Source organism: Triturus cristatus, chromosome 3_1 (genome assembly GCF_964204655.1).
Source record: "Triturus cristatus chromosome 3_1, aTriCri1.1, whole genome shotgun sequence".
Taxonomy (NCBI): Eukaryota; Metazoa; Chordata; class Amphibia; order Caudata; family Salamandridae; genus Triturus; species Triturus cristatus.
In genome coordinates this window covers 123,319,950-123,334,019 of record NC_140583.1, presented here as the reverse complement: position 1 = coordinate 123,334,019, position 14,070 = coordinate 123,319,950, and the positions used below count along the sequence as shown (strand labels likewise).

The window sequence follows — 14,070 nt, the reverse complement described above, 5'->3', positions numbered from 1 at the left end:
TCACTTGTGTGGGTGAGAAAACAAGTATATTTAATGAAAAACCTACACGCAACGCGAGCTCTCCTCTAAGTCGTGCGCATGCAGGAATCCATCGTCTTTAATACCTTGACAATCACAGCAATAAGTCAACTCAAGACATAGATTGCAACACATTATCCTACACTTACTTCTGATGATACACCCACGGAAATACCAACACGGATGAGGAATTGAAACTCTACAAATGAAAGAAACCACCTGTTGAATTGAAACGATCCGGAAGGTGGCGCTGTTTGATTAAGTGACCCGCATCAGAACATCGAGATTATTGCTGGAAATTGCCCAGAGAAGCACAGTAATTACTCACCAACTGGGTATATAACACCAGAAGTAACAGGCAGATAGAAAGCACCCAGGGGGAGAGAAGGAAGAAAAGGCATTCTCACATATGTCTCACGTTCTGTCTTGTGGGGTGGGCGGCGGGGGTCTCTTACCCTGTACCTCCAAGGCAAGCGTCTTCCAGATGGGAGCACATTTCAGGCAGTGTCCGCACCAGGACGCGTAGAACTCGGCGAAGCAAGCGCTGCTGGAGTTGAGCAGGGGAGAGCGGGCAGAGTCGGAGTCCAAGATGACCAGCAGGTCTTCCAGGGAGTACATGCCGGCCCGGCCAGGGGCCCTAGTGCCCAGAGGAGCCACAGCACACGCATCATTCTACCGGGACCAGCGCTGCCGGTCGGAGAGAAGACATGGAGAATGCGGAGCGTTGCCTGGAACGCCGGAGGGAGGGAAAGCGAAAGTACGCCATGCGCGCGTTGAGGGAGATGAGTACGCGTTCACTGGCTGGGGGCGGCTGGTGCGTGTGTTTGATGGAGGAGTTACTGCATGCAGCTGGCTTGCGTGGACAAAGGGGGACAGGAGATGTGCGCGTCTCTGTACGTGCGTGTTCACGGGCACGTTCACATTTGCAGTCTGTCCTGCGCATCTCCCGTCTCCCTTCCGAAGCAAGTCGGTAACAATAGATCTCGCTAGCTACAGCGCTTTTGCACTGCGTCGCTAGGCGAGACCTAAACGTGTTGGGCAGGATTCCCATTGATTAATAAGCAACTGGCTTTTCAGAAAATATGGTATACCGTGGTACATCAAGCACCTCTACCATTAATCCTATGGGGTTAATGGCCTGGGTTAACTATTATGAAGGTTATTTCGGTTCACCGATTTTACAGACTACTTAAAAGAAATAAAGGGCCCAAAAAAATAAAACAATATTTTTTCATTAAACACAAAATGTATATTTATTTCGTTTTTCTATTCAATACCTGCCTCTAGAAGTATAATAGTGCTTTAATAATAAAAATAAATAAAAGGGGGGAGATTGTTTCAAAGGCAGTTAGAACTGTAACTTGAAGGAATAAAAGGCTGGTCAAGGATAAAGGAGGAATTCTAAAGACAGGGGAGGGATGTGCTGGTCAGGGGCAGAAACAATAGGGAATGGATTCATAGCATGCACGCTGGTGAGCTTAAGTACATTTGGGGCAGAAGAAAATCTCAGCAAGAATATGAACAATAAACAAGTAACAAAGTCTGCAAAGGAACCTAAACTGCATAGGTATAGGTTAAATTGGTAGGTCTTAAGAGCTTTTCTGAAGGAAAGAATGTCTGGTGTTATCAGAAGGAGAGCGTTCCAGAAAGTCGCAGCGGAGCCAGAGAAGGGTGTGGTAGTTTGACAAATTGGGTTGCTGGAAGCAACAAGGATTTCTGAATTTGCAACTCAATTCTCTGGGTCGAGTGCATCGCAAGTGCATATAGTACATTTATCCAATATTCAGAACCACTAAACTCGCTCTCATGTATGGCTTCACAACGGGTGGTGAAGTTCTGCAAAAAGTCTGAGGACAATTACACTAGCATGTGCATTCCTTTTGAAGGGCCAATACAGCTTCAGTAAATTAAAACAAATAAACCATACCTGTGGTAGAGCAGAGTTAAGCTGCCTCTGTAGGGAGTCTCGTTCATGACTAATTTCCTGGAGTTTGCCTTGACTCAAGGCAAGGGTTTCCTGGGTCTCCCTTAATGTGTCCAAAAGCCGATCTCTTTCCTCCAACATGGATACCATCAACTGTTCAAAATGAGACTCGGAGTCAGACTGCAGCGGAGAGCCTAGGCCCTGGCTCCCATTTCCCCCAGAGGGAACCTCCGCTTCACTGATCGTCGGCATAACCTCGCACATCATCTTGAAACAAAAAGAAGAATAACTAGCACATACAACTTGAAAATATTTCAAACAAGATTAAAAGGTCAAACAGAAAAAAATCATCAGGAGAAGAACATCAAAAATTGCATACTGACAAACAACCCAACACTGGTAAAAGTCAGCTACAATGTGTTACCCTTAGTATAAACAATAAGGTCTACTACGGGGAAACCTACAATACAATTTGCAGAGGATGGTAACTAAACTCAGTATTTGGCAGAGAGGGTAAGACGCATTACAATATAGGAAACTTAAAATAAATAATGTAGCTTATTATTGACTTAATGATCATGATAGGCACTGAATATGTGCCACCAAGGGGCTGTGTCTGAGGTGGTGTTTCGGAGTGCACTATCCATTACCGCAATTGGGATAACGCCGCACTAGCAAGTTGCATTAAATGTTATACGGCCTCTTAATTTAGGGTTGCTTTTTTGCACATTTACAGCAGGTGCTCAAGTTCCTCTTTATTAGCATGCTCAAAGGTAGACTGGTTTCTAAAAATGGTGCTGTACATTAAATTTTCAGGACCGGCATGTCGCGCTCTCAGTCACCATATAAATACATGTTGGCCCCCGATCTGCAGTAATACACGGCTAATGTTCACATTGTACGGCACGGCAAGAAAGTCACCCTGCCTGTGCAGATCAAGGCATTACAGTCCACTCCCGGTGTTGTTCAAGGGACATTTTGACTAAACACAGAGGAGACAACTCTTTATTAGTCATTGGGACTTAGGTGGAGGTGGTTAGGAGGACTACAATTTTAAACAGTGGTATGGGCATCAAGAAAGATATGGTAGTGTAGAGTTATAAGGGGCAAGGACGGGGAGACATCGAGTAGCAAGCTTGCCCCAACTAAGGGAGGGGATAATTTAATCAACAGACTAAGAACATGTAAACAGGCCCTTTAATAAGGCTGCCTGTCTGATTGTGGTAAAAAAAAGAAAAAGAAAAAAAAGTGGGGGGAAACGGGTTACACATGAACCATTATAAATTATACAGAGTGATATGGCATTTGAGTGGGATGGCTTTAGAGTGTTAACATGCAGCTCTTTTTCAAATGACAGGGCACAGAAGCGATACACACAACCAGAGATTTTAAAAAAGAATAGCGGGAAATTAACACAAATATTAATAAAATATATTTTACACAACAAATCTAGTATGGGCGCTCAATTAATTCTGGAAAGATAGGAAGATATGAGATCTTAAGTGTTTTTCTCACACTACGATGGGTAGGCTTCTTCCCTACATCGAGAAGGGAGACCAGGTGTCAGAACTGTACCAGCGAAGATGTGCTTCTGTGTAAGCAGCGTTCTGAATCTGGTTAACTCGAGTTGCTAGGAATTACACAGCCAGAAATTAAGAGCAACTCTACTTAGAAAGTTGTTTCAATGAAGGCGGCAATGTGTGGACCTAATCCATGCCATGAATGGCAGCCAGTGAAGAAAGGAAATATTGAGTGTAGACACCAGCACCTGGCAAGGGTTATCATGGTGCTAAACACTTTCAAGAGACTGAGAGACTGTTGCCAGTACGTCTCAATGATACACCACCTCCAGAGGCAAGGTGATCTGGTTAAACATTCATTTCAATAAAAAAAAAAAATCAAAAAAAAATCAAAGATAAGTCTTATGAAGAATCTGTCTCACTTGGAGTTTATACGACAACGTTTTTTCTGAATCCCACTGTTCATGTTAATCGGTTTTTAGGTCTCGCCTGAGTCACCGCATGAGCTGTTCTGGCGAGACATTTAGTGAGTGGGCTTTAAAAAGCCAACCACAGCTTTTAGTGTGGCCTAGAGCGTGCGGTTACGTGCACAGTTACGAGCTCGCAGACACCCTTACAGCGTGCGATCAGGAACCATTTGGCTTTCCTCTCGCTTGCTCTCCCAAGCGCACGCTTCAACAGTCCTCCCCCCTCCTAAGTCTCACTTCCTCAGACTTTCACGGCCACGCGGGCAGTTTTTACTCTCTTTCACCTTGAGTCGGCAGATGTCCGTGAGCGCTTCGAAGTGGAGAGTACAGCTTTAGCCAGTACTGATAATTCGCATTATTCTAATATTTCGTATTCAGTCTGATACATGGGTTGTTACATCGTCCCATTTGGTAGTCTGCAAAATTCTCTACAGTCAACCCTCAGACAATCACTTTTATAGAGCTTCCTGTCAGTTCAGTCATTTCGAAGTGCAGTAATTCACAGGTGTGAAAGCTTCCAACTTTAATTGTATTCAATGCATCAATATCTAGAGAATGACAAAGTTAGTGGGCTTTACCGGATTCCTGACCATTCATCACCGGAGACGTCGCCGGCGAGCATTTAACCCACTGAGCTACCACGCTGGTTAATTAGACGATTATACATACTCATTAGTCCGGACGTCTCCACCTCTCTTGCGGGTTCATGATGGAATGAATACCTGCGGCAGTAAAAGCGGCGCACTCTGTGCTCTAACACTAGTGACAGTGGTACTAAGGCAGCTGTGACTGTGGAGCACCAGTGAGCCCTGAAGTGCTGCAGAAGCGAGGGTGTAAAGCGCCAAGCCCGGCATCCTCGTATGAACCAATATAGACCGGTCTATCTTTGACAACAACCTGCAGGCTAGTCGTTGCTTTAGTCATGGTGGGATACAGAGGGACTGCTCAGCCAAGCTTCCTTTCATAACGCACCATATACCGCTCCATAAAGTCAACCTGTATAACTCGCTTGTATAGTGCCACCGTTTATGTGAGGTGTAATGCTTAGAAGGTCTTCAATAACACTGCATTGTATACCCCGCCTGCTAACATTCCCATCCGCAGTTGTGAGGTAAAAGCGCATAGACCTCCAGTACCTCCCGCATACTGTGCTATAACTCTTTCTATTCTTCCCAATACCCAGTCATCTGCCCCTTTTTACTCTCTCCTCTCGCTATGTTAATTATTCCTTGAGTCTTTGGCTCAAATCAAAAAACTATTTGCAAAGGTTTTCCATACCTATGTATTAACACACAATATTTGTTACGTTGGTGCTTTTAAACATACTCCCAGTGTTCCTGCAGCAACGTTGCGTAACTATTATTTAGTGATTGTTGTTCAAGCATGCATAAAGCGCGGCTTGTTTCCAGTTACATTACAATGCTAAATTAACAAGTGTCAGCAAGAAACAGACCAGAGGCGCCACTGGGGTACAAGTCAGACAGAGCTATCCTCCTTGAATGAGGTTTCACCTCAGCGGAGACAACACCACCACAGCATCAGTCAGCGCCACCACAGCATCACCCAGGGCCACCACAGCATCACCCAGGGCCACCACAGCATCACCCAGGGCCACCACAGCATCACCCAGGGCCACCACAGCATCACCCAGGGCCACCACAGCATCACTCAGGGCCACCACAGCATCACTCAGGGCCACCACAGCATCACTCAGTGCTTCTTACACTTTTTAATTACAACTTCTCAGCATGCTGCACAGCAGCCACACTTCTCTACAGCACAGCTTAGAAACATTGGCAAGGTCAATAGCTCTACCTAATCACTAATAAAGGCGCCCCAATGCATAGCCAATAGGTCTCGCCTTTGGGACATTGTAAGTGTTTAGTTATCCAGCACAATATCCTCCATTAAACAACATCAAGGGTTGTATGGCTAAACACTTCTAAGATACCAAAAGCGAGATCTGTTGGCTATGCCAATGCTGGTTTCCTTTTCTTCCTTAGTTCTTTATGATTATAACATGCTTTCAGCATTGGCAACTTCCTAGCAGTCCAAATCTGCCGGAATAGATGATAAAATGTTACTTTAGTGAACCTTTTCTAAGGTTTGTTCCCGCTCTATTCCTATACTCTTATTTTAATCGTAGTTCCTTCTTTCAGGATTTTCATACTTTACACTCCTGTCTTCCTTAGTAATAATACTTCTGCCTCTGCTATTAACTTTATACAGAGATAAATTTGAACTTTTCGGATCAACAGAGTGCAAGGTGCCCTTTTAGTAGGGCATAGGGTTTTCCATGGTGCTAACCGGTCTTTCCTCCAGTATACCATTTAGGTTCATAGTATTTCCTGCCTAATCATGCCATCTTCCACCACCGTCCTTTGTTCTGCCGTTATGTGCGTTGGTTTCCCTGGTTTTTAATTTTTAAATATGTAGGCCCTTGTTGAACCCCCACATCCCTGTTAGGTCAGTCTTGCTCCATTTCTCAAGCCACTCACCCATACAGCACACGTTTCCTGACAGGGACAGTTCGCCTCCCAGGATGGGTTTGGGTGTCTCTGCCTAGTACTCAGATTCAGTCTATGGCCAGAGGTGTTAGCTCAGTTTCCTTGTTATTCTTCTACCTCGCAGTCTTCCTCAAGCTGCTGCTGTCCTCTGTGCTCCTCTCCTTAGCTGGCGATTTCCTTCTTGTTCTGTGTTACTCTTCTGCAGGGATCACCAACACAATCCTTTTTCTCTTTCTTTCTCTCCTTGGTTTTTCTGACTCTCTCCCATCGTTCTTTTCCATCTTCTTGCCTCTGACTTTTACATCACTTCCTGTTTTCTCTTACTAGTTTTTAATCTCTTTTAGGATATGACCCGGCTGCTGTTTCTCGCTGCGCTATCCCAATAACAGCAGTCAGATAAACAAATACAGTTCCCTACCACAGAGGCATAATAATACAGGCCTGAGTAAGACAGTTGGAGCTGTCCAGTTTGCTGAGGACTTGTACGTTTTTTTTAGAATAGTTCATTTTGCAGAACTCGAGGAAACTTCAGAAAGGAGGAGTGAGGACGGAGGTCATGAAGCCTGGCTTCGTCAAAGCTACAACAAATGGAGAAAATGTTCAGTAAATCAAACATTCACCCTCAGTCAAGAGATCTGGATTAAATCTGCCATTCTTTTGCGCTCTACGCCACTTCAGGTTGGACCCAGCCATATGCACATCAGTCTTGACCTTGCTCCTCATGGGAACAGTCCAGCCCGAACTGTCAAGTGAGTCCTCACTGAACCAGAAACAAGTATCCTGGGAACGGTTTCAGAGTTTCACCCCTCATCAGGCAGGCTAGTTTGAATCCAGTGGCACAGCGAATAATGAAATTAGAAGTCAATATATTGGATTTCAATTGTTCAGGATTTCTGGAAGCATTTGCGGGATTTAAATATCAACTGGAAACAGGATTACTCACTTGAAAGCATGTTTTTACAAAATGTTTAGAAAAAACATTTCACATTTTGAAGACCATTATTGTTTGAATGGCTACATGTCACATGGCATGTGTACCCGATATTTAATTCACTCCCATATTTAGACCAAAGTCTATAAAATTGGACACTATAGTCTCTGGCAGGAAAACCGCAGTTTGAAATAAAATCTCAGACTACTCATTGACCAAGATGAGTTTGTGCAACGACAAATGAAAACAAGCCCGTCGCCAAAATAGCCCATATATTTCATAAATGGCCTATACTGCCATTTACAGAAGTCAGATGGGTTCATTTTTGAGTGAGCAGAGTTCTCTCATATTTTGACCACAAATTAAACTAGCTCAAACTCGACTAACTTGCCCAGGTGTGCTAAGGCTGTACTGAGAAATGATTCAAATAAGGACGTGGTAGGTAAAGTTAGAAGTAGGAAGATTCTTCCTAACGAAGTAGACAACGAAGAGAGAGCTATGCAAAGTTCGAATTCCAATTCAAATAGAATGGAGGGTTTGAGAGGTAGGGGTTACAAATGGGGTAACAGAAAATTTGGCCATGACAAACATCTCCAGCATTAGACGAAAAAATTTCAAGTTGTGGGCTAAAGGGACACTTCACTAGGGAATGTGGTAATAAAATAAGTTCAAGGGTCAATTGTATCATTAAAGATCTAAGTGAAGCAAGTGACAGGGAGGAAAAAAACATTTTGTAATACAATAGCAGGAGAGGTGAAGGTAATTACTGACTCTGGCTCACCATATACCATAATACATAAAGGTGTTAGGGAAGAATTGTTCGAAGGTTTGCAGTGACCTGCTATAAAACCCACATTTTTACAGGCGCCTATAAAATTACTCAGATTCCGTAAATTTAAATTTGAGTTTAAGAATAGAAGTGCAGAATGCAAGTTATATGTTGACATAAAGAGACCATCTCAATGTGTCTGGTGGGACCAAGGAAAACGAGGGTTATTATTAGATCCCAGCAGAGCTTTGCTGTTAGTAAGTCCAGATCCATTAGATCACCAGGAAAGAAATATAATTGTCAATCATTTCCTGATTCTATTTTTAATGTGAAAATAGGCTGTTAAAAGTTTTTGACAAATAAAATTCTTAAAATGTCAGCACAACCTTGTGTGCACAAGGGGAGGAATGTTTCCTTAGATATCAAGGATGAGGTTGTAGCAGAATTGGAGAATTGAACGTGTTCAATACTCTGAAAGGGTGGCTCTTCTGGTGGTAACGTGCAAGGCCAAAAGCAAAATAACATTTACGTTGACTTAAGGGATCTGCACAAAAAAATTCTGGTAGATAGGTTTCCCTTGCCTCGCATCAATCAATTATTATATACGACCAAAGGTATAGGATGGTTTTCCACTGTAGCTCTCACAGTAGGTACCTGTACATCCTGACAGTAAACAATAGACAACCTTTATCACACCCATCAGGTGCTATCAATTTCTGCGATTGCCCTTTGGATTAGTGCCGGCAGCTCCCTTATTCCAAAGGCTTATGTATATGCTGTTTAAGAATATTTAAAAAGGTCAAATTATTTCACGATGGTATCCTGGTTATGGGCAAGTTCAGAGAAGATAATGATCAGAAATTACCAGAAGTTTGGGAAATTCTTGGGAAAAATGGGTTTACCGCAAAGTCTCCCAAATGCAAGTTTGTCAAAACAAGTGCCACATACCTTGGGCATGAGAAGAGTTACCAGGGCATATTGCATAAAAAGTAATTTGGTGGAGGCCATTAAATCAGCAGTCACCTCAAAACAAGGTGAGTTACGGGTCTTTGGGTTGGCAGAGTTCTATTCTAAATAGGTGAACAATTTTTCGAATAGAATGTATCCCATCCATGTTAAAAGTTAAAGTGTTCTCTAGAATGTCAGTAAGCTTATGATATTTTCACGGAAGACATTGAAGGCGCCGTCCTTGCCGTGATTTGATGCCAAATGTAAAAGTATAACTACGGATGCAAGGGGGGAAAAAACCTGGAGCGGCTTTATCTCATCTGGATGGTAAGGGCAAGGAGGTAGTTACTGCTTTTGTCTCTCTAGCTTTCGTCTCCACGGAGGAGACCTATTCAGTCATCTAAAGGGAAGCCCATAGATGTATGTGGGGTTTGAATCATTTGACAGTTTGTGTGGGTTTCCAACGTGTTAGTACATTGTGACAACAAACCCTCAACCAAAGTGCTCACTGCCCTAGGTTGGATTAATGCTTAACCCAGAATAGCTATTTTATCCTTATAACTGCTGGACTACAACTATGAGTTACAATATGTATCAGAAGGAAAAAAACAAAATTATCGGTTGCCAGATTTTTCGAATAGATTGCCTTGACCCATGAAGGAGGATTTGACTGGTGGGTGTGATGACAGTTGTGTGGCTTTTCTAGGTGGGGGAAGAGATGCAAGGTATCAGTAAAGAAGAATGGAGTGCGGCTATAGAGAAGGACACTATGTTGGTTTTTGTAATCGGTATCTGATGGACGGATGGCCAGAAAAAGAAAATATTGGACAAAAGTTAACTTGGTTTCTGGGAAGTAAGGAATGAATTGCTGGTGCAAGATAGATTGCTGTTGAGAAACGGGCACTTTGTTCCTCCAATGTCATTGCAAAGTGCAGTGGTGAGGTGAGTTTATGTTATGAGGGACGTCAAGTCATAGACAAAACGAAACACAGAGTTAAGGAGGTATTGGTGGCCAGAGGTGGCCAAGGAAGTGGAGAGAGTGGTGCATGAGTATCTCAAGTCACATTTAGACCCCTTTACATCTTACTTAATCGCCTAACATGCCATAGGAAAGAGTGGGTTTTGATGTGATCGGTCCTGTTAGGATGGTGTGAGGTTTGTTCAGGTTATGGTTGAAGTGGCCAAAAGTAAAAATCCTGAGCAGAGATGTGAATTCTATGGATTAGGTTTTGCCATCGAGAAAGAACATCCAAATCCATCCTGGGTGATCATGGCAGACAGTTTTTGACAGAAGTTTTCAAACAATTTGTGAACAAGAATGGAATCAAGCACAGGACCACTTCCATTAACCATACCGAACTCAATGGTAGTGAAGAACGCCTTAATAGAGTCATCACGGGAATCAGAGTTGTCGAAAAGTAATGTGTTGGACTGGAAAAAAAGATTTAAAAAATGTTATGGGCATTTAGGTTAATGCCTTGGGAAGCCTTTTGTGTTAATGAGACATAGAACTCTCATTAAAGATAGCATGGGTGGCTGAACAAGTCTAGTGTGGTGGTTTGGCCTCCAGAGGAAGTCAAGAGTTGGGTAAGTCGTGCACAGATTGAGCATACGACTAGATTGATAAATTGCATGGTGTGAGGAAAGTGGAATTGCAGGTTGGAAACTTGGATAAAGTGATAAAATGAGACATGATATTTAAAAGAGAAAGCAAGTTCTCATCTCCAAAGACAGTGTAGAAGATTTTGTGCAACGCCTCTTTACTGAGTGACAGCAAAATGGGTCATGCTAGTTGCCCGTCCTTATAAAGGGGAGGACAAGGTCAAACAACCGAAAGAATTACATTTTGATTGGTTAGAAGTTGAAGGTGGTGGGGATGGAGTACAGAGAGAGTGGCTGGTCATCATGATGTAAATGGAAAGGTGGAATTAGGAGACAGAGAATAAGTGAAAGAATTAATAAGTGTGTTAAATGTATATTGTCTATGGGATATTTTATTCCTTCCTTGGCTTCATATGTGTATTATTTCATATGTAATACTTCTTTCTAATTATTGTGTGCAGAGGAAGAAGTGTGGATCTGTTAGTTGGGCATGCAGCATTCCAAAGTTCCATATGATATTTGGAATGTTTCAGAGGGGTAGCTGTAGAGTGGAGCACAGGACGAGAGAATCACACAGGCCAGAGAGAGCAAAGTGGAGCCGGTGGAGAAGCAAACAGGCGAGAAAGCAACACATGCCCTAGCCCCTGATGAGGACATCGTACCAGGGGTGGCGGTGCTCTGCTGGTGAGCGGACATAGGGTGAAGACTACATGCTACGCAGCATACGTGCCGGCGCTACTGTTCATTACTATGGAGCTACTGTTCATTACTACTGCGCATCACTGCCGGATGGTGCCAATGGGTGGGCAGCACGAGACCCAACTGGATCACTTCGAAAATCACGTCTCTGCTGCAGAGGATGCCAAGGTTGGCTCCAGAGAGCATATGTTGCGCAAGGACAAGAGCCTAGAACTTATCAAAGCCAATGCAAAGACCTTGAAGCAAGATCAAGGTGCAACAATCTCAGAATCACTGGGTTTCCAGAGTCTACTGCAATTGCCAAGGATAGAAGAATTTGTGGCAAAGCCTGCTTCGTGAGCTCTTTGGGAGAAGCCCTGACCTCAGTCTTTTTTTTGGAGAGGATGCACTGCTCTCTGGCACTGCGTCCACCCCATCCCAGGTGCAACAGGTCGTCCCATCATCGCACGCCTTTTAAATTACAAGGACAAGCATACTGTGCTGCGCCTCACCCGTTAACATCAATATATACGCCGCCGGGGAAATGACTTTTCCTTCTACCCAAACCTCACCATGTCAGTGCAGGCCCCCAGGCAGTAGTTCCTGCCTTTCAAGAAGAGTTTTGATAGTGCCGGAAATTACACTCTATGCGCCATAGCACATTTTTTTACATTATTGGATACACCTGATACCATACTAGCCCAGCCCAGCCTCACACTACTGTGGAGAAGGACAGGCAGACCTGTGGCCTCTATCCAGGGCACTGTATGCTCCTTACAATGCACCGCAGGTGAAAGTTGACACTGGCATGCATTGGGCATGGGACAGTCCCGTAAAACGGGCAGGACAATCCTCTCAATACGCACCTTCTTTTCCTCTTGATTGCAACACCTTCATCCCGCCGATGCGAAACAAGGGCACACAAGCACGGGAATGCAGACGACTAGAACCATATTCTCAGACATTAAAACAAGTGCTAATCGCATCTTCTCCTCGTAAATTGATTACCTGCCTTTATAACAATATGCAATCCTCTAGCCCGGTCACAACTCCAAGGGCCCCTACTGCCTGGGGGACAGACAGATGCTCCACTTTCGGAGTCTCAGTGGTTATTCTGCTGTGGACAATTGGAATTATTCTCACCAAACTACATATTGTGTCGAATACATTTAATAATTTTATATCGATTATATTGTGTCCCATTGCAGCCATTTAAAATGAGCCTAGTCTCAAGCTTCCAATGTCTCCGATGCACTGCATCCCCGGCCTCCTTTCTCTATTTGGCCTGGCTGTGCCCTGAAGTAGCAACATTTTTGGAGGGAAGTTTCCTTTCAGTCATACATGCAATCACTAGACACCTCTCTCCTTTGCGCTGCATTGATCAGGGCTCTACTGGGCTATGTCAAGGATATACCAGCCTCAGATCGCAGGCTCATAGCCATGTTGCTATTCCTTGCAAAGCGCAGGGTGGTCATGAACTGAAGCAGCCGTCCAGTACCTACAACAGTTGCCTGGCTGAAAGAGGCAATATATTGCTCTGAGCAACTCTCCCACTTTTGGGACCCTTTGCCACTTCGGTCCAGACCCAGAGATATTTGGGGACCTCTACTATCTTATTTACGCACCAATGAAACATCAGCACACCCTTCTCCCAGGACGGCTTTTTTTTTTTGGGTGCCACTCATTCACCAACACCTCTTCAATTGCTGATCTGACGGGGCCTGCAAATCCCTCTTTTCCAAGGCTTCTGATGAGCTCATGTAAAACATCATTCCGTGGGCTATCCTGTGGGTCAGAGTTTGCTCTACATTGTAAATTAATTCAGTTACTTATAAGTGCTGTATTGTGGTTTAAGTTGCGCTACATTCATGCTGTCTAACAATAAACCTAGTCGCTGTCGCTTGCGCCTATCCTCGTTCCTTTTCCTAACTACCCTGTATTATGTGCAATTTCGAAAGTGCAACACTGTTCGTATTGTGTGGGGTTCAAAGTAGTACCTGCAAATTAAGCAGTGGAAAGAAAAGCTGCATGCTCTGGGGCTGGGGCGTGACAAATGCAAGAATCTGATGGAATGCCCACACACACTGACAAATACAATGAAAGCAAATGAGTGACACTAAAGCAAACCCATGGTAAGCAAAGGATTAGATCTTTGGTTACTGCAACCGGACAATAGGTATTTTACAAAAAACTTTACCGTTAAGCAGGAAAACCTAAAAAGGAGGTAAATTACAGAAATTAATGTTGCAGTAGCAGATTCATGTTTGAAGAACCCAAAAATAAAGTTTAACCAATGATGCTCACCAATAGCTGGAAACATATCAGATTTCCGGAATTCAAGCTTTGCAAGTAATTTCATTTAGATTCACTCTATACAGATTTAGACTATGTAAATCGTTAAAAATCTGACATGGTTGAAGACTAGTGTACTAACATTGGACAGTTCTGGTCTAAGTGAGACCAACATATTACAGATCAAGAAAATTCAATAAAGATCATTAAAGAAAATGTTTTACATATGATTATATCTATATTTTAAGGTTTTGTTCTGTCCTAGGGAAAAAGTAATTGAATTGATTTAAAATATGGAAGCTGATTTGGTAGCCAAAATACAGTGGCCGGCAACCACAAGCTAAAACCATAAATCTACAATTATGACCAGCATCACTCAATCTTACATGCATAGTCCAAAAATCTGCAAACACA

At 43.3% G+C, this 14,070-nt stretch overlaps 1 protein-coding gene across 18 annotated transcripts in view; it reads right to left on the bottom strand.

Annotated features, from left to right (window-relative positions):
* The window catches only part of PPFIA1 (PPFI scaffold protein A1), a 775,827-nt gene that overhangs the window by 740,204 nt on the left and 21,553 nt on the right, over positions 1-14,070 (bottom strand). For all 18 annotated transcript variants that reach the window (XM_085643557.1, XM_085643540.1, XM_085643545.1 and 15 more), the window contains exon 2: positions 1,946-2,209. In XM_085643557.1, coding sequence (XP_085499683.1) covers positions 1,946-2,209 — 264 coding nt within the window. The remainder of the gene's footprint in view (positions 1-1,945; positions 2,210-14,070) is intronic.